Source organism: Amblyomma mixtum, chromosome 1, assembly GCF_055824585.1.
Source record: "Amblyomma mixtum isolate Tamu chromosome 1, ASM5582458v1, whole genome shotgun sequence".
NCBI classification, from domain to species: Eukaryota; Metazoa; Arthropoda; class Arachnida; order Ixodida; family Ixodidae; genus Amblyomma; species Amblyomma mixtum.
In genome coordinates, this window is record NC_143012.1 from 163427807 (window position 1) to 163450722 (window position 22916).

At 50.8% G+C, this 22916-nt stretch overlaps 1 protein-coding gene across 1 annotated transcript; it reads right to left on the reverse strand.

Moving 5' to 3' along the window:
- Nucleotides 1–1397: 1397 nt before the first annotated feature.
- LOC149369616 (high-affinity choline transporter 1-like) lies at nt 1398–22631 on the reverse strand. The gene is made up of 9 exons (XM_089576018.1): nt 22424–22631; nt 20863–20970; nt 19342–19497; nt 9136–9284; nt 8752–8901; nt 7861–7990; nt 4251–4468; nt 3184–3899; nt 1398–1593 (listed from the first exon to the last, which is right to left on the reverse strand). Exons 1-9 carry the CDS (start codon nt 22614–22616, stop codon nt 1398–1400), a joined length of 2016 nt encoding a protein of 671 aa, XP_089432144.1. The 5' UTR covers nt 22617–22631.
- Nucleotides 22632–22916: the final 285 nt, after the last annotated feature.

Below are 22916 nucleotides of genomic sequence, written 5' to 3' on the forward strand. Positions count from 1 at the left end.
GTCTTTGCTCTGTTCTGATAACGCTGAACCAACTCGCCCAAACATCTACTTTGTCCGCGTTCTCGTACAGGTTGTAGTCTTCACCGAAATAAAACTCACCATCGCGAAAACCTTAATTCGTGCGCCATCTCAAAATAATCGACGTTTTAGTGCGCTCGCACTCATACCCTCCCCAGCACCAGCCGTGAATATTGCCTCGGTCTTTCTTCTGCCGCAGCCTCGCAACATGGACCCCATATTAAGTTAAAAAGAAACCAATGTCCATGACTGGGAGTCGATCCCGCGGCGGCGCGAACAGATAAGCTTCGCAGACCACTGCGCGGGAGCACTAGGCTGTCGCCCAAGCCAAACACTCCTTGTGATGATGTCCTCAGCCTTAATGGCACATACCCGCGGCATTTCCAGGTTGCATAGCAGATAAAAACGCACTCATTATGTTGTTGTAGCCTTTTACAGAATGGGGCACTCATTATAAACGCAACACACTCCTTCCTCTTAATACAAAACACACTCCTTCTTCCTCTTAAGACATGGCACACACCCACTGGGGGGATTGGCCAAGGTGTAGTGGCATAAACAAGGAAATTTTCATAGGCGATTGAGACAGAATATTAGAGCCCAGCGTGAATTTTGAAAAATGCACCGATGAAAAATTACAGAAGAATGTTTAAAGTTAAAAACAGAGAACATTTTTGTGAAAAAGAAACCCTCGAAGAATTTTAAAGGAGTTAGCAAATCAACCTTCCTGTTGCAATTAAGCAATCATGGGGAATCCCACAAATTGAACCCAATGCAAATCCTTTGGCGCTCGCACCGAACGGTAACAACACTAGCAGAGATAACGGGAGCCCAAACCTGGAGAGAGGGACCTCCAGGTAAATAAAATACCTCTGAAGTGCGAACTTTGGACAGTAGAGGAGGAAATGGTCTACAGATTCAACAATACAAATTCGCCGCATTTCTCGGTGCAATGGCAAAACTAGCCACGTTAAGCAGAAAGGACGCATTCACAGGGAGGAGAAGTACACAGGAGAACGCTCCAGCGTTGTCCTGTGTACTTCTCCTTGTGAATGCGTCCTTTCTGCTGGTTTTCTACTTACTGGAGCGTTGTCCTGTGCACTTCTTGTGAATGCGTCCTTTCTGCTGGTTTTCTACTTACCATGCACCAACTGGCCCAACAAGCTACGCTTCTTCAATCAGGGCTGTTTTTATGTCGACGCTGCACAAGTTTCGAGCTCGCACTGGTTCGGGCACCGGCGGTGCCCTTAACCTGGTACAATCAAATTCCCAGTGTTAACACGTGCATGCGGCGCACATTTTCCTTTATCATCGCTACCGCAACGCGTAGCGGCGTTCGCAATGGCCGCCGCGATCGCTGCAGGAAGGGGGAGGCACGCTCAGTCCTTCTTGGCCTCTCCGGCGGCCGGCTGTCCCCGCGACGACTCCGTGCCGGTGTCGGACTGGGCCGACTTGGACGAGCTCGTGCTGGGGCGGCGCTTCTTGCGCTTGCGCTTGCCCGTCACGTCGCTGCCTTCCTTACTCTCTGCGCCGAGGCCACTGTGTCGACTGCTCTTGGAATGCCGGCGCTCCTTCCTGTCAGGGAAACGTGGAAGATACGATTAGGCGACGCTGCTAAGAAAACACGCAGTTAGTAACAACAGCTAGCGAAGGGAACGGAAACGCCGCTGCCTCGATTGTTACTGAGAAAAGGTGGTCGAAAGCTCAGGGGCAGCCGCAGCCACTACGCTGGCAGCTACTTGGCACCAGGACTACTGTCGTCGACACATGTGCATGCGCGGTGCCGTAATGCGTCTTCTGAACGGGCTCAGAAGGAGAAGGGGCTTAGATGATAGCCTGTCCGTGCTTACCCAATGCTTACCACCCAACACGACTGTGTTGGGTGGTTTCCCGCTTTTTGTCGCATGTGTTCGGTCACAGCACTTTTCATGATGCACGACAGAGTACTTATGAGAACATCCTTTTGTGCTTGTCAGGTACTGGCTTTTCTTCAAATGCATTTTTATATGCATTTTTTCCAACCTTTAAGTATGACAAGAAACGATGTATAAATGACGAACACGAGATATCAACTGCATTTTTCCATGTCGAAAAAGGATGTGCACAGCATTATTCGCGCACGAGCGCAAAGGCAGGAACAATTGCCGTCACCCCTACGAAGATTCCAGGGATGCTGCCAAAGCGCCCCACATGGCTTGGAAACGAACCTCGTGGGCTGTACACAGCTTCAATCGGGGGACCCACTTTCGTGGAAGCCAACATTGCAGATAAATAGAAGGCAGCGCTGGCTATTGTTCCTGAGAGAGGAGATTTCAGGGAGTATTTCGAGCAATGAACATCTCTTTTTTTCGTAAACTCACCTCTGGCTCGCATAAGGAGGGGCTCGACATAAGCAACAGGGCGGCTGCCATTTTGTTAAGTGTGGAGCACTGCGAAAGGCCACCGGCGTGTCTAAAAGGGCTAGGCAGTTTTACCGCACCCAACCACAGTCAATTCGTTATTTTGCCTTGCTGAAACTACACTGCTGCATTGTTCAAGCTACGCGCTGAACAACATGGCGCCCGCGATGAGAGCTGTTTCCAAATAAAGGACGCACATTATTTTCATCATCATCATCATCATCAGTCTTAGTACGCCCACTGCAGAATAAAGTCCTCTCCCATGTCTCTCCAATTAACCCTATCCTTTGCCAGCTGCGGCCACCGTATCCCCGCAAACTTCTTAATCTCATCCGCCCACCTATCTTTCTGTCGCCCCCTGCTGCGCTTACCTTGTCCCGGAATTGAAAACGTCGGCTCCAACTCTTCTGAAACACTATGGTACCTCAGGCGCACTGTGCACAGAGCAACTCCGGATATGAAGTGCCTTTCATACAAAACGTTCGTTAGGCTGGCAGTTGAATACGCCAAAGCAGCATAGGATCCTCACAGCGCAACCAATAAGGCTAAAGTTTTTGCTCATTGCTTGCCTTCCTGAAATAATTTCTGAACGCAGCACATTGCAGCCAAATGTTGCAACCACTCTTTATACACCTGAAGGAACCAGTCTTGCGTGTTGTCTCTGGCGCCGTCAATGCAGTCGCCAATTTCTTTTAAGCCTGGAACTCATTGCCGTCCAGTACGTTTGATGGACATTCGAAGGAAGCTGAAGCTGAGGGCGGCTTACGTATGCATCGCCGAGTAGGCAGAGGTCGACATCTTTTCGCCTGGCGTATCCTCCTGCCCTTTCGGAGGCGCAGGTGACGCAGTGGGTTCCGAGCTTGGAGTCATCCCGTCCGGCGGCGCAGCCGGTGCGGAAGCCGGAGCCGAGGCCGGAGCCGCAGCCGAAGCTGGAGCCGAAGCCGGGGCCGCAGCCGAAGCCGGGCCAGAGTCTGGGATCGAGGCCGAAGCCGTGGCAGCCTTCAGGTCCGCCCCAATGACCAGGGGTGACTTTTCTTCTGGCTGGGGCTGGAAGCATCGGAACATGTCCCAGTCCAGGGACACGCGGCCGCTGGTGAAGAGCCACGACGCGCCACCGGACACCGACAGCAGCGTGAGGAAGCTGACGGCCATGGAAAACGTGCGGAAGGGAAAGAGCTGCAACTTCTGCTCGCGGTCGAAGAAGGGATACTCGATGAAGGGCGGTATATTGAGGATGGACTCGCCGCCGCCGGCGCGCAGGACGCAGCCCACGACGTAGGCGGCGAACGAGCCGTACGTGTTGACGTGCTCCTTGAGGTACACGACGCACACGAGCTGCGGGAAGAGGATGACGTAGACCAGGTCGGAGGACAGGTACCACAGGCCGTAGATGGACTCGGCCGTGAGCGCCATGAAGGTGGCCAGGGCGCCCACCAGCACGATGGACAGCCGCATCACGCCGATCACCTCCTTGTCCGTGGCCTGCGCCGGACGAAATATTGACTTCTGCAGAGACACACTGCACGCCGACCCTGCTCTGGCTGGAACGCAGCATCCGATCAACCATATCCCTCTCGCCATGCTACTTCTGAGGAAAAGCAGCGGTTAGGTTACCCCGATGAATCACTTTCCTCTGGTTACGCTTTCTATGCCGTAACTGTTGCTTGGCGACCAGGAAGAGTAACCTTAGTGCGGCGGGGTATCTTTAGTGGCCGAATTCTAAAGTGCTCATTCTGTTCCTGCCTGGAGAGCTTACGCTCAGACACGATGTCCCGCTAAGCGAAAGGCGATTCAACCTTTTTATTCCGCGCCGCAATGGGACCAACCACGCACGTTCTGCCTGATGCCCAGCTTGTAGATGTTCCAGGCGAACATGGAGGCCGCGCTGAGGATGGACGAGTCCGAGGAGGACATGACCGCTGCCGACACTGCGCCCAGCCCCATGGCCGACACGAAGCCAGGCGTCAGGTACTGCAGCACCAGCGGCAGCGTCAGCGACGTCGCCTCGCCCGTCAGCGGCACCGGCTTCGTGTAGCCCGCCGCCGTCAGGTCTGCGAAATCGGGCACTGATACAGTAGTGCGATAAAGCGGAGAACCCACCACAGGCTGAGGCTAATTTGGTGCATGTGCGATTCAGTCGGTTATGTTCACACATGTATGCATAGAATTATAGCTATCCTTGCTGCAGCGGCACGATAGTGTCAGAACCGGTACTGGTAGTGGCGCCGTTCAGAGGTTAGCGAGTTTAGCCGACATAGATCATTAGGGCACTAGCTCGGTCTGTGCCCTGCAGTAATGAACAACGTATACCCCCTTCCAATGCCTCACAAAGCAAGTGTCACAAAGTGTCAAAAGAGTCACGAAGGGCTCGCAACAATTTGATATCTTCGAGCGAGTTTCCTGCTGGCGGTACCTGGCGACCAGCAAGACAACCCGAAGAGCGCATTTCCCTCGCCGGCCGTTTATGCAGCCACTATGTGTGCAACTTGTTTTGAAACGCTCGGTTAAAGCGTGCCCAGCTGTTTTGCTGGCCCGCGGAAATCTTGCATCCCTATCGGCGCCGGCATATAATGTGACTATTTCGTATCCTCCTAGCGCTAGTGATGGCTGTTACTTCCTACTATTGATCATAAAATCAGCCAGGTTAAAATCTTCGGATCATTCATGCCTAGACTAGTTTCACTTCAGTCACAGAATTATGTGCAAGTTGGCCCCTTTAGATTTTGGGGAACTTTAGAGTATTTGACGTCTTACGAGTGAGTAGATTCAAGTGTGAGTGAGTGGGCGACTGAAAAAAACATTCCCAAGTGAGGCCCATAAAGTAAATTCTCACGGCGCCGTTCGAAGTCCACCGCAGATCGACGGCCTGTACCAGTGATCTCAAACTGCCTCTGATTTCGTGCAGCCGCGGTCCCTCTGCCCCAAGAAGTGTCACCATGCCTGTCGCCCTCGAAAAGTGATAGATAATACTGAGCGCTGACGCTTGCCCAAATGTTAGTTTTTCGCCTTAACTACTCGCTTTTGAGCGTGATGAGGTTTCACGAGCGCAGAAACCACAGGCTGGCGCTTGCTTGATTGCTGAGCGATTATGCGACAAATCCACCATCGCAGAGTCAAAAAACAATTTAGAGCCTCCCTTTGTTAAACTAAAGTGCGATAGCATACTGTATCTGACTGAAGAAATTGTTTAGCCCTTACAATTAGTGATATAATTTGATCATAGGAATGCGATTTAGTACTTATATTGTGAATCACGCATAGCTTCTGTTTGATCCGATATTTTTGGGTGACCCTAGCCCTGCCACGGAAAATATTTTTTGAGTTACACACAAAGCCGGTTTGTGGACACTAAAGACTGTAATAAAAATATTTACACGACAGCCTCTGCATAGTGCACAAGCAGTCTGTATAGTTTTTTTAGAATTATAGTTGGCGCGTCTTCGATATGTGATGAAGACCGCGTCGAATGGGTCATCGACGAAAGTCTCCTCGAATACCTGATTCCTAGCGTATTAGCTGCCTGGAACGCTGATGTATACCTGCCTCACCGCCACGGCCTCGGTGACATCGACTGCGATGGGGAATAAGGATTTCTTGCAGCACTTCGTTCATGACCGCATCCTCTGCTTGGTACATGACTTTAGGCTTGAATAACATTGCTGGCTTTGGCAGCCTTAATTCGTATGGCTAGAGCATTTCACCACCTTGATTTGTCGCCAGCCGTCTTCCGTTCAATAAGTGCATTAGTCTCTCGACCATCGGGCGCACTGTTCTTCCGCCGTCGTCGGTCTTGAGAGAAGTGGGCTACGGCCAATGGCGTTTTTCTTGGCGCCAGGTGTCAACACAATGGTGAACATTGATTCTCCTTTGCAGAGATGCTTAGCGTAGTAGGCTCTACTCTGCTAGAGGCTTTATTTCTACTATGGGTTCCTTCGTCATTACCGAATGTCACTGCGTCCTTCCCGCAATGAAGGGAGCGCCATCTAATGGCGCATCTCGCTGACATGCGGCGCACACACGCTGAGACAATTAAGCTAGGAAATCCACCCTGAAGGGCGAATAATGACAAAGACGCTGTGACATTCTGTCTTGCGCATGCACCTACAGTACGCATATGTCGGCTCGTCCTCGATTTGACATCGGCACAAACGAAAGTGGGAGTGACGCATGTTCGTAGCCATTAGGTCGAGGCCTGTATAGACTACTCCCTGTTTTCAAAGAAGGTGACGTCAAGAGTCGTCGCTTGGTAGGGAAGAGAATGCTTGGAAAATTGCGCTTCTCGTTGATCAAGCGCAGCTGTTGGAAGCTTTTGCGATTTACGATTGTAATTGTGATTTGGCGATTTTGCGATTCTTTTCAAACCATGTTCGCTGTGACGTCACGGCGCGCGGATCACTTGAGCGGCTGGTAGGGCTCTTGTCATCTCGTGCTGGACGCCTCAGATCGCGTTGAGGTCACGGCGTACGGGCACAGGAGCTGTACGGTCACGCAGGGCGCTAGCTATAGTCACGACGTGGCACGGTGCTGATCATCGCGTGGTCAGCCGTAGTACAGTGGCATACCAACAGGCACAAAGTGCAAAACGCTTATTTAGGACACATTCTAGGCGTGTTTCAAGCTCAACACTCTATTTCTAGAAATAACATCCAGCATCTTAAGAATTTAGCATAACTAAAGAAAAAAGAATCGGTGTGTCCAACAAGACATGGCGAAGAATGGAAAGTACCGAAACCACGAATAAATCTTGGTAAAGAATGCCTTCAATACAGTCTTCCACCTCTTCTAATTAGGCATATCCACATTAATTTCGATTTGGTTTCCTGTTCACGTCGAGAACTTCATAATTTGTTTTTGAATAACGTGGTTTAAGTTTTCGTGGTTTATGTTTCCTTATGTATACATATTGCTGTTTCGTGTTTTCTTTGGTGTTTCCTTGATGTGCTTGTTTCTAGAATTGTATAAACTCTTATGCTGCCTCTCTGCCGATCATTAGGATCGTAGACTCGTCAAGCTGCCCAAGGGCAGCGTTTTGCTACGATTCCTCCATCTGTATTGTTAGATGGGAAATAAACTTTAACTTTGAAACATTTGCTTTAAAATGATCTGGATGTAAGCATGTGCAGTCAAACTTCTATGAATTCATCGTCATTTCTTGCGTTCCTGGTCGCAACAGATTTGGGAGCTGCGGAACACATTTCATTCGTTCTAAATATGTGTCTTGCCCTCTCTACAGCCTGAGGATCAAATAGCTGCGCTGTAAGAAGCCAGTCTCGATCCACTCAAGCGAGTGCCCTCGCGCGTTCTTGCACCGTATTTCCTCTCATCATCCCTGCTCTCTCTCCGCGTACAGCATCGTGCTGACGGCAGCCGAATGTTCTGCCCACCGCACCGGCCACGCTGCTAATCGCCCTTCAAGTGTCCGAGTGCGCATCGTAACACTCACTTGCCGCCTTCGCGACGGCGCCAATGATGACGGGCGGGATGGCCATGAAGAGGCATCCCAGCGACGCCATGTACGACAGCAGCTCGGCGCCCTCGGCCGTGCGGCTGGAGAGCACCCGCTGGAAGTACACCTGCGGCCGAACACACACACAGGTGTAAGAGTGCATAGAGGCTTGGTAAAGCACCCGGCGCCACTTCCTTGTACGTTATACTTATACGAGAGCTATATACTACGTTATATCTCTCGACTTCGGAGATAACCAACCTAAGTAAAGATGATGTATTCAAACGATCCACGAAGGATCGCCAAGAGTTTTTCCTAAGCTCATTTCCAAAGGAACAATCATCATAATTCTTGCATATTCATTACTCACGTTCTGGTAATCTTCTGTTAAGAACGGCAAGCGGTATTGCTGGTAGCGAAGTGGCGTCATTTTTGTAGAAAAACCTGAACCTTAAATTCTCAGCAGCGACACAAAATGGCGGCGGGTACGCGTCGGCTCATAAGGCCACGGTTAGGCGTTTCCACTAAAACGCGTTGTTCGTGCGGCTCGAGAGGACAATTCGAGAGGACAAACCTCACTAACCTCGTTGTGAGAGTAACAATCCATTCCTCAGCCTCTCCTAGCTGCTTCTTAATTAACTGTTTGCAGCGCAGTATTAGAGTAGTTGTTAGAGAAGGCTAAAGTTTTGTCTACCAGTGATGTTACTTAGTCTAAATCTTGACAAGTAGAAACAGGGGCGTTTTCGAAGTCCTTCACCAAGGCAAACCGCAATATTTTTAGTAATGTCGTCAAAAAGCAGTCGTTCCATTGCCTTTGTTCTTGGACTGCACCGTGCCGCTGTTTAGTAATGCCCCAAGCGAGCGTCCGAAGATTAGGAGTCCCATTACCTGCCACGGGACGCCTCCCATCATGAGCAGCAGCATGGAGTCCCAGTAGATGCCGAAGTCCTTCCACTCGACGCTGCCCACGAAGTCGTTCTTCGGGTACGAGATGGGCCCCACCGCCTCGTGGAACATGGCGAACGGCACCGAGAGCCACTGCGCACCCGGATACCGAGCGACCTCAAGTTCTTGTAACATAGAATACGTCATCTGTGAGCCTTATTAGCGCTTTAGGTATGAACAACGTAGGGTCGAAATGCTCTCCCATTTGCGTAGCGTGCGTTTCGGGACCACGTGTCGTGAAGAAAACAAGCGCGCCGAGAGCTGTCTCCATAGACAAGGCACCCGGCATGCCTCCTAACGCTGCAAGCCACAAAGGCGAGGACGCACCAGGCCGAAGAAAATGGCCAGCAGCTGAATGACGTCCGTGTAGGCGACCGAGTAGAGGCCGCCCGTGAAGGTGTAGAAAAGGGCGATGCAGGCCGAAGCGATCACAGACTCGGTGCGCTCGAAGTCCATGATCACCTCCACGGTGGCGCCTGCGCATACCCCGTTGCCGCTGCTGTAATCCTGCGCTTACTACGTTGCGCGTCGGTTTCTTCGCTTAGCACCGAGCCGCATCGCCATCAATCGTGGAAAGCCAGTTAAGTACAAAAGTACGACAAAGCAACCGGATGTAATCAGCCTATGTGTAAGTCCGCGTAACAAGCAGGTATAACATTTTAAGGGAACAACCTTGAAATGAAACATGTATACAGGAAGCTGAAGGGAACAGTCAAGTTCCCACATAAGAACGAATTCTGTAACTTTTACACTGAAGTTGAAAATGGTACACGAAGATTAATAATAAGTCAATTGGAAGACTACTTAGACCGTGTAAAAACGGCAGCCCGGGACGACAGCGACCGGAGGTAATGCTCGGGCCTGCCTCAGCGCGCACTCACTTCTTGTGCCATGCTTAGGCGTTTGCGTGAAAAGGGGCGTCGCGCATCTCTTGAAAGGCTAAGAAAGCTCAGAACCAATAGCCTACAAACTAACACAGGGGTACAAGCATAGGGGGAGCTCGCGGACGCAGGTTGGGAGTAGAAGTTGGAGTCACGGCCTGTACTTGTAGAAAGTTTTCAAAGCAGTTTCCTCATTTCACTGTTCACCTATTTTGTCGTCCCTATGTGAAGAAAAGGAGAGTAAACCGTAGAACTGAACGTAACAAGTGAAACTTAATTTGTTAGGCGATTGTAGTTTAGGGGATGTAGTTTAGGGGAAGGGAACGTTGTCAAGCCGCAATATTGCGGCTTTTTTTCCCTCCTCCTCAGCCATGTGATTTTCTTTACATGTCTGGAATAAAGTTGACTTTACTTGACTTGGCTTGATTTATTTTTAAAACACCGCGATACGTGCGCATGGCGGATCCCCCTCCAGCTGGGGTACGTGGAGGGAGTGTGACACATAGAACTTTCTCGTTTCACAAATAACCCATGAAATCGGCGGTTTGCCGAGTGCTTTGAAGAAGTGTGGCAAAGTATGCCACGTAATTTCGAAGGTAGCCTTTTAAAAAGCAATGATAAATCTGTTGTGAAGCCGGACATACCCCCCAAAAGGTGCTCTAGCCGCTCGGTGCTCCTCCAATAGAGAACTTAAGTTCCTTGTATGGTCCGACATGCGGCAGTGTGCTCTGCATTTTGTCACCAATAAAGTCGTTCAAACTAGAAAGCATTACATGAAAACTCAGTTTTCAAACGGCATGGCAAGCGAAAAAAAGACAACCGGCTACTGCTGCAGACGACGGTGCAAACGATACACCTCGGCCACGAAGAAAATAAGAAAACTCAGGAGGGAGCGCCCAGCGAAAATGTTGAAGCCGAGTCACAAAAAAGTAAAAAGGAGAGAGTCGGTCCCCCGTGATCACGCCACTTGATAGCGTTCGGTGATATCCTCCGTGCTTCAGGTTTATCGCCGGACGCTGCTTCCCGAGTTCTTTTTACACCTTGCCCCGGACGCCTCCGGCTCCGGTAAGCTGGATGGATGGAAGAGTAGATGAAAGGTAGGAGCGTGCCCTTTAAAATGGGGTGGCGGCAGTTCCCACCATGCTTGTTTTTTATCTCTATTTTTTTATGGTTTCACGGGAGTTCAACGTCCTAAAGCGACTCAGGCTATGAGGGATGCATTTCTATTTCTTTATAAACAATCCGTCAAACTAAACGGTGTCATGTATAAATTCGCCGTTTTATTTAAAACTGCATTTTCAAGCCTCCACTTGTACCCTTACGTCATCTCCCAGCTTTTGAGCCACCAATCTTCCAATCACTTTCTCTAACTATTACCGCAGATTCATTGACATGACCACTGTTATCTCTAAACTTTAGGTCCTCACAGAGTGTGCCTATGTCGCATAGACATCCGGATAGATACCGCCGCATTCTAGCATAAGATGCTTAATCGTTTCTACAGATTTACCACACCACATGCCTCCTCTTCTAGGTTAAATTTCTTTTTGTACCTTCGCGTTCTGAGACACCCAGACCTAGCTTCAAAGAGTATAGGCACTGCGTCTTTAATTATCATTGAAAGATTCCTTCCTTACCTCTTTTCCAATTTCTATACAGCTGTAGAGTCTGCTTTTCCATTTAATTTATCCAGTTTTTATCTTTTCCATTTAATTTATCCAGTTTTTATCTTTTGCGATTTTTACCTGTCGCTTAAAGCTCTATTTCTCCGTTCTTACTGATTACGTTCCTAGTCCTTTACCGCTATTCTGAGCTAACGCGCTTTCCGTATAAATATTTCGTTACTTCAGCTGCCCACCGTTTACCGTTCAGCATCCTCAATATTTTACTGTGAGCTTCCCGTGCTTCGAACGATGCCCAAACCAGGTCCCCCTGTACTATCTAGTTTGTGGTTTTGATATGGGCACTTGGTGTTAATGTCAACAACTAATTCATTTCTAGCCTAGACTGAACTTCTGATCTTAGGCAAAAAACTGCATAGCCCAAAGTAAGCCCTGGCACCATCAATCCTTTCCGAATACGACTCAGTACTTCATACTTGTTGCACCCCTATGTTCCATTACCGCGGCATCTCTTCGCCCTTTCGCTGTGACAGTTTGTTCGTGCTTTTTCATGTATATCTGTCCTTCCTTTACCCATACCCGAAGATATTTGCATCCTGAAAGTCTGGGTATTTCATGACCTTGTATTTACTTCACGGCCTTGAAAGTATTTCATGACCTTCGAAGGATGCCCACCCCATATGCCCCCTGTAGTGCCTCTTTTCTGGTTTTGCCGTGGGCACCTAGTGCTAATTTTTGAATAGCTCTATGATTTACTTCTAATCTCGACTGAACTTCTGCTCTGAAAGGGCCATAGACACCATATTTTATTGCGTGTTTGCTTCTTTTAAATGATGCTTTATTCATTAGGATATATGGATCACCGCGCGGTTTTCGCCTACGACACAAAAATAATCTCTATTCGAATTTATTTTTTCGTGCTGTTCCGGTTTCATCAACCGAACAATGGCTGTGACGTGTAGTTGATTTTTAGGTCACGTGACGGACGAAAAACGGCAATATAAATGCTGATAATTAGTTTCAATTTACTACAGCCCTTAAACTAGACTGCTTCAGTAGCTAGTAGCTATAATTACAACAAACGACGTGTCAGCAGTTAGTGTCTTTGTTTGTGTGCCTCACGCGACCTAAACAACTACGCGTCACAGCCATCGTTCGGCTGACGAAACTGAAACCGAAAAAGCGTCAAAAAGAAATTGTATTATAAATTATCTGGCGGTCGTAGACGAATACCACGGGGTGCTTCGTGCATAACAATGTCTAGCAGGTCGTTTGAAAGATGAAAACACGCAAACAAAAATTTGGTGTCTAGTAGTAGTAGTAAAGGACTTTTAATCGACCATAATTTACAGGCCGAGCATTTCGACCGCCTGGGCGACCAGAAGCCGCTGTTCTTCTTCCCCTTCAGCGCCAAGCCAGTCGAGCCAGGTGGTGATGGATAGAGAGGGTGGGGGGAAGGAACCCGACTGCTGAGCAGCCGGGCAATAGAATAGGCAATGGGCCAGGTCCGCATAGATACAGGGGCAGTTGGGACAGGAAGGGTCCGATCGATAGCGATAGAGGAAGAGGCGGGACGGGGTGATAACTGCATTCATCTGAATGTGCCGAAGAAGGCGAGACTCCGGCACCGTGAGTAATGGATGAGGGGGAGGGTAAAGGCGTTTGTCGAGGCGGAGCTCAAGGTAGACCTCTTTTATGGTGCGGCGAAGGGTGAGTCTCCCACCGTCCTCCGAGGGCTTGGGCCAGGGGATCAACGGTGCCCGGAAAAGTGTGTCGCGGGCGAGCTGATGGGCCAGCTCATTGCCGTCAATCCCTGAATGCCCAGGGACCCAGCGGAGGAAAACGATGGAAGGCTGCAGTGCGGAGACCGCTCGTTCGACCTCCTGTTGGAGAGAAGGGGTAAGGGTGCGTTGCTGTATGTGGTGTATAGCGGCTTGTGAGTCCGAATAGACCGTGTACTCTTGGAGAGCGGGAAAGAGGGAAAATGACTGGAGGGCATGCGCAATGGCGAGGACCTCGAGGGACAATGCGTCTGGAGGGTGTAGATACGGCCCGCTGGTGTGGGTTTCAGGAGCAGGGAGGTGTGGATGGTACAGGGCGTAGCCGCAGGAACCTCGAGGAGCCACGAAGGAGGCATCCGTGTAAGCTACACCCTGGGTATCAAAGAGAGGGGAATGGTGCTGTGCGGCCGCATGACGACGTCCGGCGTGCAGGACGGGGGACATGTTGGTCGGGAGGGGAAGGATACGAAGATTGGGGGCGGGGGTGGGAATAGGAGAGGTAAACGGGGAGATTGGAATGGGCGAGATACCCGCTTGAGTCAATAACCACTGACCCTGACGGGTAAGGGAAAGCCGGGCAAGCTGCGAGTCACGATGGAGACTGAGAAGAGAACGAAGAGGATGGAAGAGGCCTGTGGCAAAGAGCTTAGTGGTAGAGGTGGTGATAGGGAGGTTGAGAGCTGCCTTGTAGAGGCCCACAAGGGCAGTCTCGAGAGCGTTAAGTTGAGTCTGAGTGAAGGAAGCGTAGGGTGCAAAGTACAAGACCTTGTTGAGGGCCAGCGCGTGGGCAACTCGGCACGCGTGAGCCTCGTGGAGACCTGAGCGTCGAGTGACCACGCGCCGCAGGAGGTGAGTTACAGAGTGGCAGGTGGTGACAGCGCGGTGAAGGGATTGCACATTCTTAGCCGCATGCAAAGGGAAGCCAAGAACTTTGCACTGTGTGACGACAGGAATGGGAGAGCCAGAAAGGTGGAGAGAGACGAAGTGGTTGTGTGAGCGCTGGTAGGAGGAATGGTTGAGAAGGAGAAGCTCGGATTTCTCAGGAGCAGGAGAGAGGCCAGCGGTGGTGAGAAAGGAGTCGATGAGATCTAGGCCACGTTGCAGGGTGTCCTGTACGTGACCGGGAGAGCCAGATGAACACCAGAGAGTGATGTCATCGGCATAAAATATATGATGCAGGTCGGGAATTTCAGCTAGCTGGGAGGCGAGAGGGGCCATAGCAAGATTGAAAAGGGTAGGAGAGAGAACAGCACCTTGAGGAGTGCCTCGGGTGAGGTTGTGGGGGTCGGACAGATAGGTGTCGACTCGAAAGCGAGCGACACGTTTAGAGAGGAATGAGCGGATATAACAGTACATGCGGGAGCCACAGTCTAGGGAGGCGAGTTGGGAAAGGATGTGGTCGTGGCAAACACCGTCGAAGGCCTTGCGAACATCGACGGTCACAAGTGCGTGAATTTGAGTGGGGGTAGGTGACAGAAACGTGTGCTGGAGAACCAGAAACATGTCCTGTGCACAGACGTGGCGTCGGAAGCCGATGAGAGAATGAGGGAAGAACTCCCTCGTCTCGAGAAAATTAGAGAGGCGAGTCAGGGCCATTCGCTCAAGGGTCTTACCAACACATGATGTCAGGGAGATTGGGCGGAGGTTAGAGAGAGAGGGAGGCTTGCCCGGCTTTGGAATCATAGAAATGAGGGAGGAGGTCCAGGAGCTGGGCAGGCAGCCGCTGTCCCATGCATCATTGTAGGTTTTAAGGAGGAATTCTTTGGCGCAGTCAGGAAGGTTGCGAAGTGTGGTGTATGTAATGGCATCCTCACCGGGAGCCGAGCGTGTAGCATTAGCAGCCAGAGCCGATTCGAGCTCCCGGAGAGTGAAGGATTGGTCCAGATCGGGGTTAGGTCCACCGCAGTACACCGGGTAGGAGGGTGCCAGAGGGGGCGGGAGATAGAGAGAGGCGAGCTGATCAAAAACATCGGAGGGAGTTCCTTGAGTGAGGGCTTTAGCTAGAGTGGGAGCAAGGGCAGGCTTAGTGCCAAGGAGGGATTTGAAGAGAGACCATGTGGATCGCGAGTGCAATGCAGAGTCAAGACGGTCACAAAGAGCACTCCAACGAGAGTGCTCGAGGGAGGCGCAGTGGGCGACGATCTCGGCCCGCAAAGCAGTGATCCGGGAGGAAAGTTGGGCATTGTGGGGTTGGGAGCGAAAGGAGCGTTGAAGACGTTTACGGCGACGCCATAAACGGAGAAGGTGAGGATCTGGGTCTTGGATTGGGTAACGAGAGCGAACGCGACGGCTACTGGACGTGAGCGCTGCAGAGATGCGCGACGTCCAGTCGTCGTAGGATTGAAAGGAGTCGGAGGCGAGATTAGTGCGAAAAGCATGCCAATCAGTGTGAATAATCGGATGACAGCGAGGGATGTGGGAGAGAGAGGTGGTGATATGGATGAGAAAGTGGTCACTTAGAAGAGTTTCGGCTGTCACCTGTCAGTGAAAGGAAAGTGAACCCCGAGAGAAAGTGAGGTCGGGTGTCGTAGGGCGTTGTGAGGCAGTGCCCGCTCGAGTAGGAGAGCCTGGAGTATTAAGAAGGGTGAGGTGGCGTTCCTGGGCCAGACAATGGAGGAGGCGGCCGGGTTTGAGGGTTTGTGGGTAGCCCCAGAGTGTGTGAGGGGCATTAAAGTCACCACCAAAGAGGAGATGGGAGGTAGAAGAAAGAGAGTGAAGGAATTTGCCCAGAGCAGAGAATAAAGAGGAAGTGACAGGGGGGTTGTAAAAAGACAAAAGGACGAGTGAGATGCGGGAAGAAGGGTGGTAATAAACCACACCAACTAAATATTTAAGGAGGGTGGAGGGGATGTCAATTTGCTCTACGAGCACGTCACTGCGTACATAAATAGACGCAAGTGGTGTGGCCGTAGTGGCATGATAGGCGCGGTAGCCTGGGACATTGCGGGCCGTCCGGGTCTCCTGGAGAAGGAGAAAATGAGGTAGGGAGGGGCGGGTGAGTAGATACTGGTGGAGGGGGGTCTTATTGTGGCAAAGATTTCGGCAGTTCCACTGCACAATCTCGAGGTCCTCGCCAAACGCCATTATGATAGTGGAGAGGAACGCGATGGTACGCGTTCCTTCTTTTTTGCCGGGGGCAGTGACTCATGGACGGATTGGAGCATAGATGCGAAGGATTCCAATTGCTTTGATTGTGCTTGGAGGGTGGTAAGGATCTGGAGAACCGAAGTTTCCAGCTGAACCAAGCGAGTGTGATGTGCCTGTGTGGTGGTTTCTACAAGGTCAGCCAAAGGGGCGACCTGGGCGCTAGAGGAAGGAGTGGTGAACGTGGCAAGGTGCTCATTTAGCTTGCTAAGCTGGGAGGTGAGAGAGGAGGTGGTTGTCTGGAGGGTTTGAGTCAAGGCATGTATCTGCTGTTGTAGATCGTGGGAAATGCGCTGCTGCTCTCGCTGCTGGCGTTCCAGCATTGCGAGCCGGAGGTCGAAGGAGCGGTTCTCGTCAGTCAAGGATGGAGAGGGTGGTGTAGTGGAAGAGAGGGACGCTGGCACCGAGGATCCTTTAACTATGGCGGCGTAGGAGCCTGGTGGTGACGTGATCGGAGATGATGGAGATTCATGATTAGAGGAGGAGGAGGAGGCGGGGGAGGAGGGAGGGTTGGTGGGTTGAGTGGCCCGGCGCAAAGCTAGGCGTCGGAGGTATGCAGTTTTAGCACACTCGCGTTGCTTAGCAAGGATGAAGGGGCAAGTGGGGTCGAGGGAGGGGTGGGTGTTCACCTGGCAATGAACGCACCAGGGCTGGGCACACACATGAGCGGAAGGGTCAGCGGGTAGAGGAGCAGCACAGCGACGGCACTTGGCCGGAACGCTGTGCTGGGGGCATTGGTGGGCGCGATGGCCTAGAGTGAGACAACGGGTGCAGGTGGGAGGCTTAGGTTTATGAGGACGGCACCGGAAGGCAACGCGTTTGAAATAAACAAAGTGGGGGATGACGGTGCCAGCGAACGTTATGAGCACTGATTGAGTGGATCCCATCATGCGAGCAGCGAGAATATCTGTTTTGAAAGATTCCAGGTCATGCATGAGGTCATCAGGAGTGAAGTGGCCCCCGACGTTATGGATGACGCCGAGGCATGAGATGGGAGGATGGGGGGTGTAAGTTTTGATGGTGACAGGCTTACCATGAAGCTGAAGATGCGTGACAGAGAGTAGGAGGTGGGCGGTGAGAGGAGAATGAGTCTTTAGAAACACAAGGCTTTGGGCTGGCTTGGCCTGAAGGGTGATGTCGGCACTGGTCTTCGAGGAAAGTTGCGCAGCGGAGGCGACTGCGGCGAGTACGTCGTAGAGAGGTAGCTTGGGGGTGAGGGTTCCAGGGGGAAGCTGGATGGCAACTGTGATGAGCTCGGCGCGGGGTCGGGCTGCGGTGGCAGGCTTACGGTTGGCACCGATGGTGGTCCAGCCGATTTCTTGGGAAGGAGTGTCGTCTGCCGGGGACGTCGTAAGGTCCATGTCTGAGTCCTTTAAGCACAGAACCGCTTTCCCGAAAGTAAGTCCCGGCACCATTCCAAATACCTCTCAGTACTTTATATTTGTTGTACCCCCATAATACTCTATGTTGCATTATCCCGGCATCAACCTTTTGTCCTAAAAGACTGTTCATGCTTTTCCGTGTATATCTGCCCTTCGTTTAACTATATCCCGAGATACTTGTACTCGGCTATTCTGGATATTTTGTGGCCTTGTATTGTAAGCACCTGATCAGTTTCATTGTTGAAAATAATCACACCTGTCTCCAGCGTCCGCGAGCGCCACCTATGCTTCTAAATAGTGCTGGCCTAGCGGCGCCATCGTCCACTACTGTGGCGGTTCGTGTACCGTTTATGTTTGAGGATTGCGTTCAATGTAAACCTACCTAGGGCGTCTAGTTCGAACAGCAGCATTTGCGAGGGAACTCGTGCGCGCGGCAGTATGTCGGACACCACGAAAAGCATGGGCGATTAGGAAAAACATCCAGCTGGTAGCGTAACAACACGCATTTATCGTGGCGTTTTAACAGGTAGCTTCGAAATGACGTAGCATACTTTGTAACACTCTTCAAAGCACTCGCCAACTCTCAACGAGTGGCCAGCTCCGTAGGATGCTTAGTGAAACGAAAAATATTTACGGAAGTTTTGCTTTCATCTGTTTCAACGGGTAGGGCTCCCGCCCTGTAACCCTAACTATAGAGGGACGTGATTCCCACGCGCATATATCGCGCCGTTTTAAAAATATATAGCCTTTTAAATGATGCTTCATACTTACACCTTCAGTTTTATAATATACTCAACATTCTTTCGCGAAAGAATGACCTCGTAGGTTCTTTGCGAAATCATAAAACTACATTGAAAACTTTTGTTTACATGTATTCCTTTGGTGCGCGTATTTTTTACCCGCAGTAGACAAGCCGGCAACCGCTTCTCCCCCGCATCTTTCGTAAGTCACAGAACGTGGTTGGTCTATAGTCTATATCAAAAACTCAACCTTTTTTTGCCAATTATAGATTCTTGTCTATTTTTTAAGAAGACAGCTAACATTCGATGTGTCCTCGACTAAGTTTTAGTACCTACGGGTCTTGTTCTACCAAATTTTAACAGACAGTAGCAGCTTCTCATCTTGGGGCTTGCGTGCGCCTATCTTTTGTTGCACTCTTCACACATGTTAAATCTTGCATTAAGTTCTACCTTAAGAAAGGACATATATGGACTTTTTTTCTTCCTTTTAGACCGAAAGCTCTACTTCTCGACGAAAGCTGCAAAAGCCGATTCATCACTGAAGCCGTGACCTTGACCTTAAATTAACAAATATTGCCGCGACTGGGATTAGAATCCGCGGCGGTGCGAATAGATCACATTCGGCTGCATGATAGTAGCACGCTATCGCCGCAGCCAATCACGCCTCGTGTTGAAATGCAACGCACTCTCGCGCTGTGCATTGAGCATCGTCGTCCTCAGCTCCCATCTGCGTTGCGAACAGATCAGATCAGCTTTACCTGAGGCTAACCTCGTCGCAGACGTGCCGACGATCCAGAAAAGCAAAACCATGAGCCAATCATACTAAACACATGCTTTTGCACGTCTACTCGGTTCAACTATTCTAACCCTACCATTTCTTTTCCCTATGATTTGAGCTGGCCGTGCATACTGCACCGCACCGCGATCGAGCCATGCAGTGCCAGAAAGCAGGCACGTGTCCGCTGGGAGTGTTGTACGCGTACCCAGCGCGGCCAGGATGGCGGCCGACCAGAAGACCTCTCCGCAGAGCGCCGGCAGGAAGAGCAGGCAACCCATGCGGGCGCCGAAGTGCTGCTGGAAGGGGTCCAGCATCGTCTTGTAGCCCGCCTTGCGCATCTTCACCGCGAACAGGTAGCCGCCTGCATGGGGCGGGCGCAGAGGGCCATCATTGCAATCTTCAGTGGCTGACTACTAACGCCCAGGAGGACCGCCCTCGACGACAAAATCGGCGTGCTTCCACGTGGATGTACTCCTCCGTGTAGGCAATGAAACGCAACGCTATCGCCGGGTTAAATTGCGGAGAGAGAAAGCGTTTACAATGACAAAGCGTCGAAGCAGTTTACCCTTGGTATTCGAAATTTGAATTGAGCTCAACACTAGAGCTAACAAGTCGACAGTTAGTTGCATTGTTGCGCGACCGCCAACTTCATGATTCGCATTGATAGCACTAACAACGCGTTGAAAGGCATAGTCAAGAGATAACTGAGCAGTAATAGTCGGGCCAAAAGCGTCGTTCTGGCCCATATTTCCAGAACCATATAGTGCTGCGTTTCTTCGCTACTTCACAAACAAATATTCAGTGATTTTCTGCAGGCTTCCCTTAGATGACAGCCGCTGGCGGTCCACCTTCTCAACACTGGATGCCGCGCTTGGAGTCTGAAACTTATGTACACGTAAATAGCGATATAGCACCATCCGCCTGAAAGTTCGATACCCTGTATGCTAAGGCGCATCAACGCTCGTTGCCAATAACTTCTGCTGCTTAATCTGGCACCTAGCTTGGTCACCTTATCGCCCCCCCCCCCCCCCCTCTTAACGGCCGCCATCGAAGGCTCGCGAAGAATCCAACCCTCTGGTACGTGCACTAAGGAACGTGCATGCTCAAGGCACCTTTCACCATGCCCCGTTGTAATGCTATGTAGCTCCAGGCGCAGCAGCAAATAATCTCTTTTGTTGATGAATCAACTATGAGTATGGTTGCACAGCTTTACGTTATCAGCCGAGTAACAAGATTACGCGACTGTCACCTTTACAATTTGCGCTGGTTCATCTCTGCTCGTCACTCCTCTTTCACTTAGAACAGAAAGCATGACAGCACTCTCTTAAGGAATTACGTGGTCATTAGGGCCCTCACGTATTAGAAAAAAATTGCGTTCAGTGCAGCAACGCAATGGAATAGCTATGACGCCGTCTTTCGCAACCGAATGAATCTTCAAGCGCTCATTACATGACGCTCATTAGAAGCGGAATAGATGGGGTCACAGGGATCGAGTGTCACGGCGACTGTACCGTTCCCTTGCTTATCCGCGACGTGAAATAGCAATGCGTGCCTCTGCACTCCACATGTGACGCCAACACGTAAAGCAAAACGCTTTTCTTGGACGGTTCCTACGTCGTTGCCGTCGGAAAAAAGCCGTCGCTGTTGGGGAAGAAACTGAGTGGGTAGATTGCACCTCAAGAGTAAAAAATTCTCGGAGAGATCAACGCGTCCCCCGCACGCTCACCTATGAGCAAGCTGAGCGCGTAGCCGAAGGGCGCCTGGCACCAGGCCAGTCCGCTCAGGTAGACCACCTCGGCAGTGCCGTTGATGTAGCCGCCTCCCACCCAGGTTGCTGAAATAGATAGCAGGCTAACTTCAACCAACCTGTGTCAGCGCTGGAGTAAGTTACTGGAAACCCTCGTAACCGTTCAACACATCCTTGCACTTTTTGGGCACTCGCGCCCAAAAGCTGCAAGCGCATCTCTGAGGAAAGTTCCACAACTTTTGCTCCTCGCCACTTCGCTGTTCCAACGCGGGCGTGAAGAGATTGTCACGTGGCACGTGTTCCCTTTAGTGATGCGATTTGACAGACGTCGTTGTTTACCCTCCGCGGGCAGGCGATTTTCGAATGGCGTGGCAAAAAGTCCAAGTTTGCTAAGCCACGGCGGCGAGGGTAATCGCGTTTTCTAAATTCTAAAAACTGACATGGATACTACTTACGGTGGGCTACACGCATTTCAATAAGTAAGTAGCCTAGCAAAAGTAGTTAAAAAGTTAACTATTCAATATTAGTTAACTAGCCTGCTAATAAGCACCATAGCTGTATTCTGATGCACTAGACTGCTGGCAATACTAGGCCAAAAAAAACACTCTTCTTAGTTCTCGAAACTGCAGAAGGTTTCAAGCGAAACCATACAGATGCAGCCAAAAACGGAGGAAGCTACACTTCCGAACTTTTCTAATGTTTTCCGCAGAGAAAAAAACAACGTTCCTTGGGCAGCACACACCAGAGGCACTGACTATAGCATAGGTATTTAGCATATCTCCAAATTTTCGCTTGGTTAGGCGTGACAAGAGCTTTACCGCCGAAGCGTGGTCTGTATTATTATGGCCTTCATTAGCTGATCGAGTTCGCCACGCCCACCCAAAAAAATCACATTGTGCTTCATTGCAAAAAAACACATCTGTACGGAGTTGAGATAAAAAAATTTGCGCACGTTTCTAATTGAATCGTGCAACTGCTTGGGACAGGAAACATTTAGATGGTGCCCGGTAACTAATACGTGACTATGCCGCACTGCCTGAACAAAGCGACAACACTAGCGTATACAGTAAAGCCGCAACACTTAGAGTAAAACACTTTTCGTTTTCGTTTCTTTCTTAAAATCCGAGTACGTGCAACATATCCTTTCCGAATCCTCATCTGGAGCCTAACTACGCTATCCGAAAATTGCGCTTTGTTACGATTCGCAGTAAGTTCAAGAAAACTGTTTCCAAGCCCAGCTCAGCGCCCGCAGAGCCTGCCGCTCGTTCTCCGCACAAGCCAGCGAAATGAGGAGAGGTCCCCTCCCCTGCGCCGCAGCTGCTTCCCTCCTTGCCCATCACTATGGTGCCTGAGAGAGAAAGAGAGAAATTGACGGAAAGGCAGGGAGGTTAACCAGGCGATGCCCAATTGGCTACCCTACACTTGGGGAGGGGAACAAAGGGGAAAAAAGGAAAAAGAGCGGCAATGAAATGAGTTTTACAAGTGTCCATCGACCGCTATGTCAAGGGAACAGAGGACCCAAGCAATCGAGAAAACTCACCGGTCATGGTGAACACGCCGACGAACAGGCCGATGTTCCTTCCGGCTAGCATGATGTTCGACTGCTCGCCTATGCTGAGGGAGCCGGTGCCGCGGCGCGGTGCGTTGGTCTTTCGGCCGGCCCAGATGCCCACCACCAGGATGATTATGTAGAAGAATATGATGGACAGGAGGCCCGGTATGTTGATGGCCATCGCTGCGCCTTGGACACACTCTCGAGACGGGCAGGCACTGGCGCAGAAGCAGCGGAGGACGTGACCTGCACAGTAGGCAGAGGACGAATATGGCGGACGGCCCAGCTCGATCGCTCGCGATGCCCGCGCAGCTCGTGCGACTTCTTCTTTCCTCGGTCGCAGGCAGTCGGCTGACATAAATCAGAAGTTCGCGAGGAACCCCTAAGGGATGGGGCAAGGTTAGGTGAACTTCCTATGGAGGCTTCGCTCCGTGGTGAGCTTTCTCTCGACGCGGTTCGTTCCAGGGCTGGAGGGACGTCC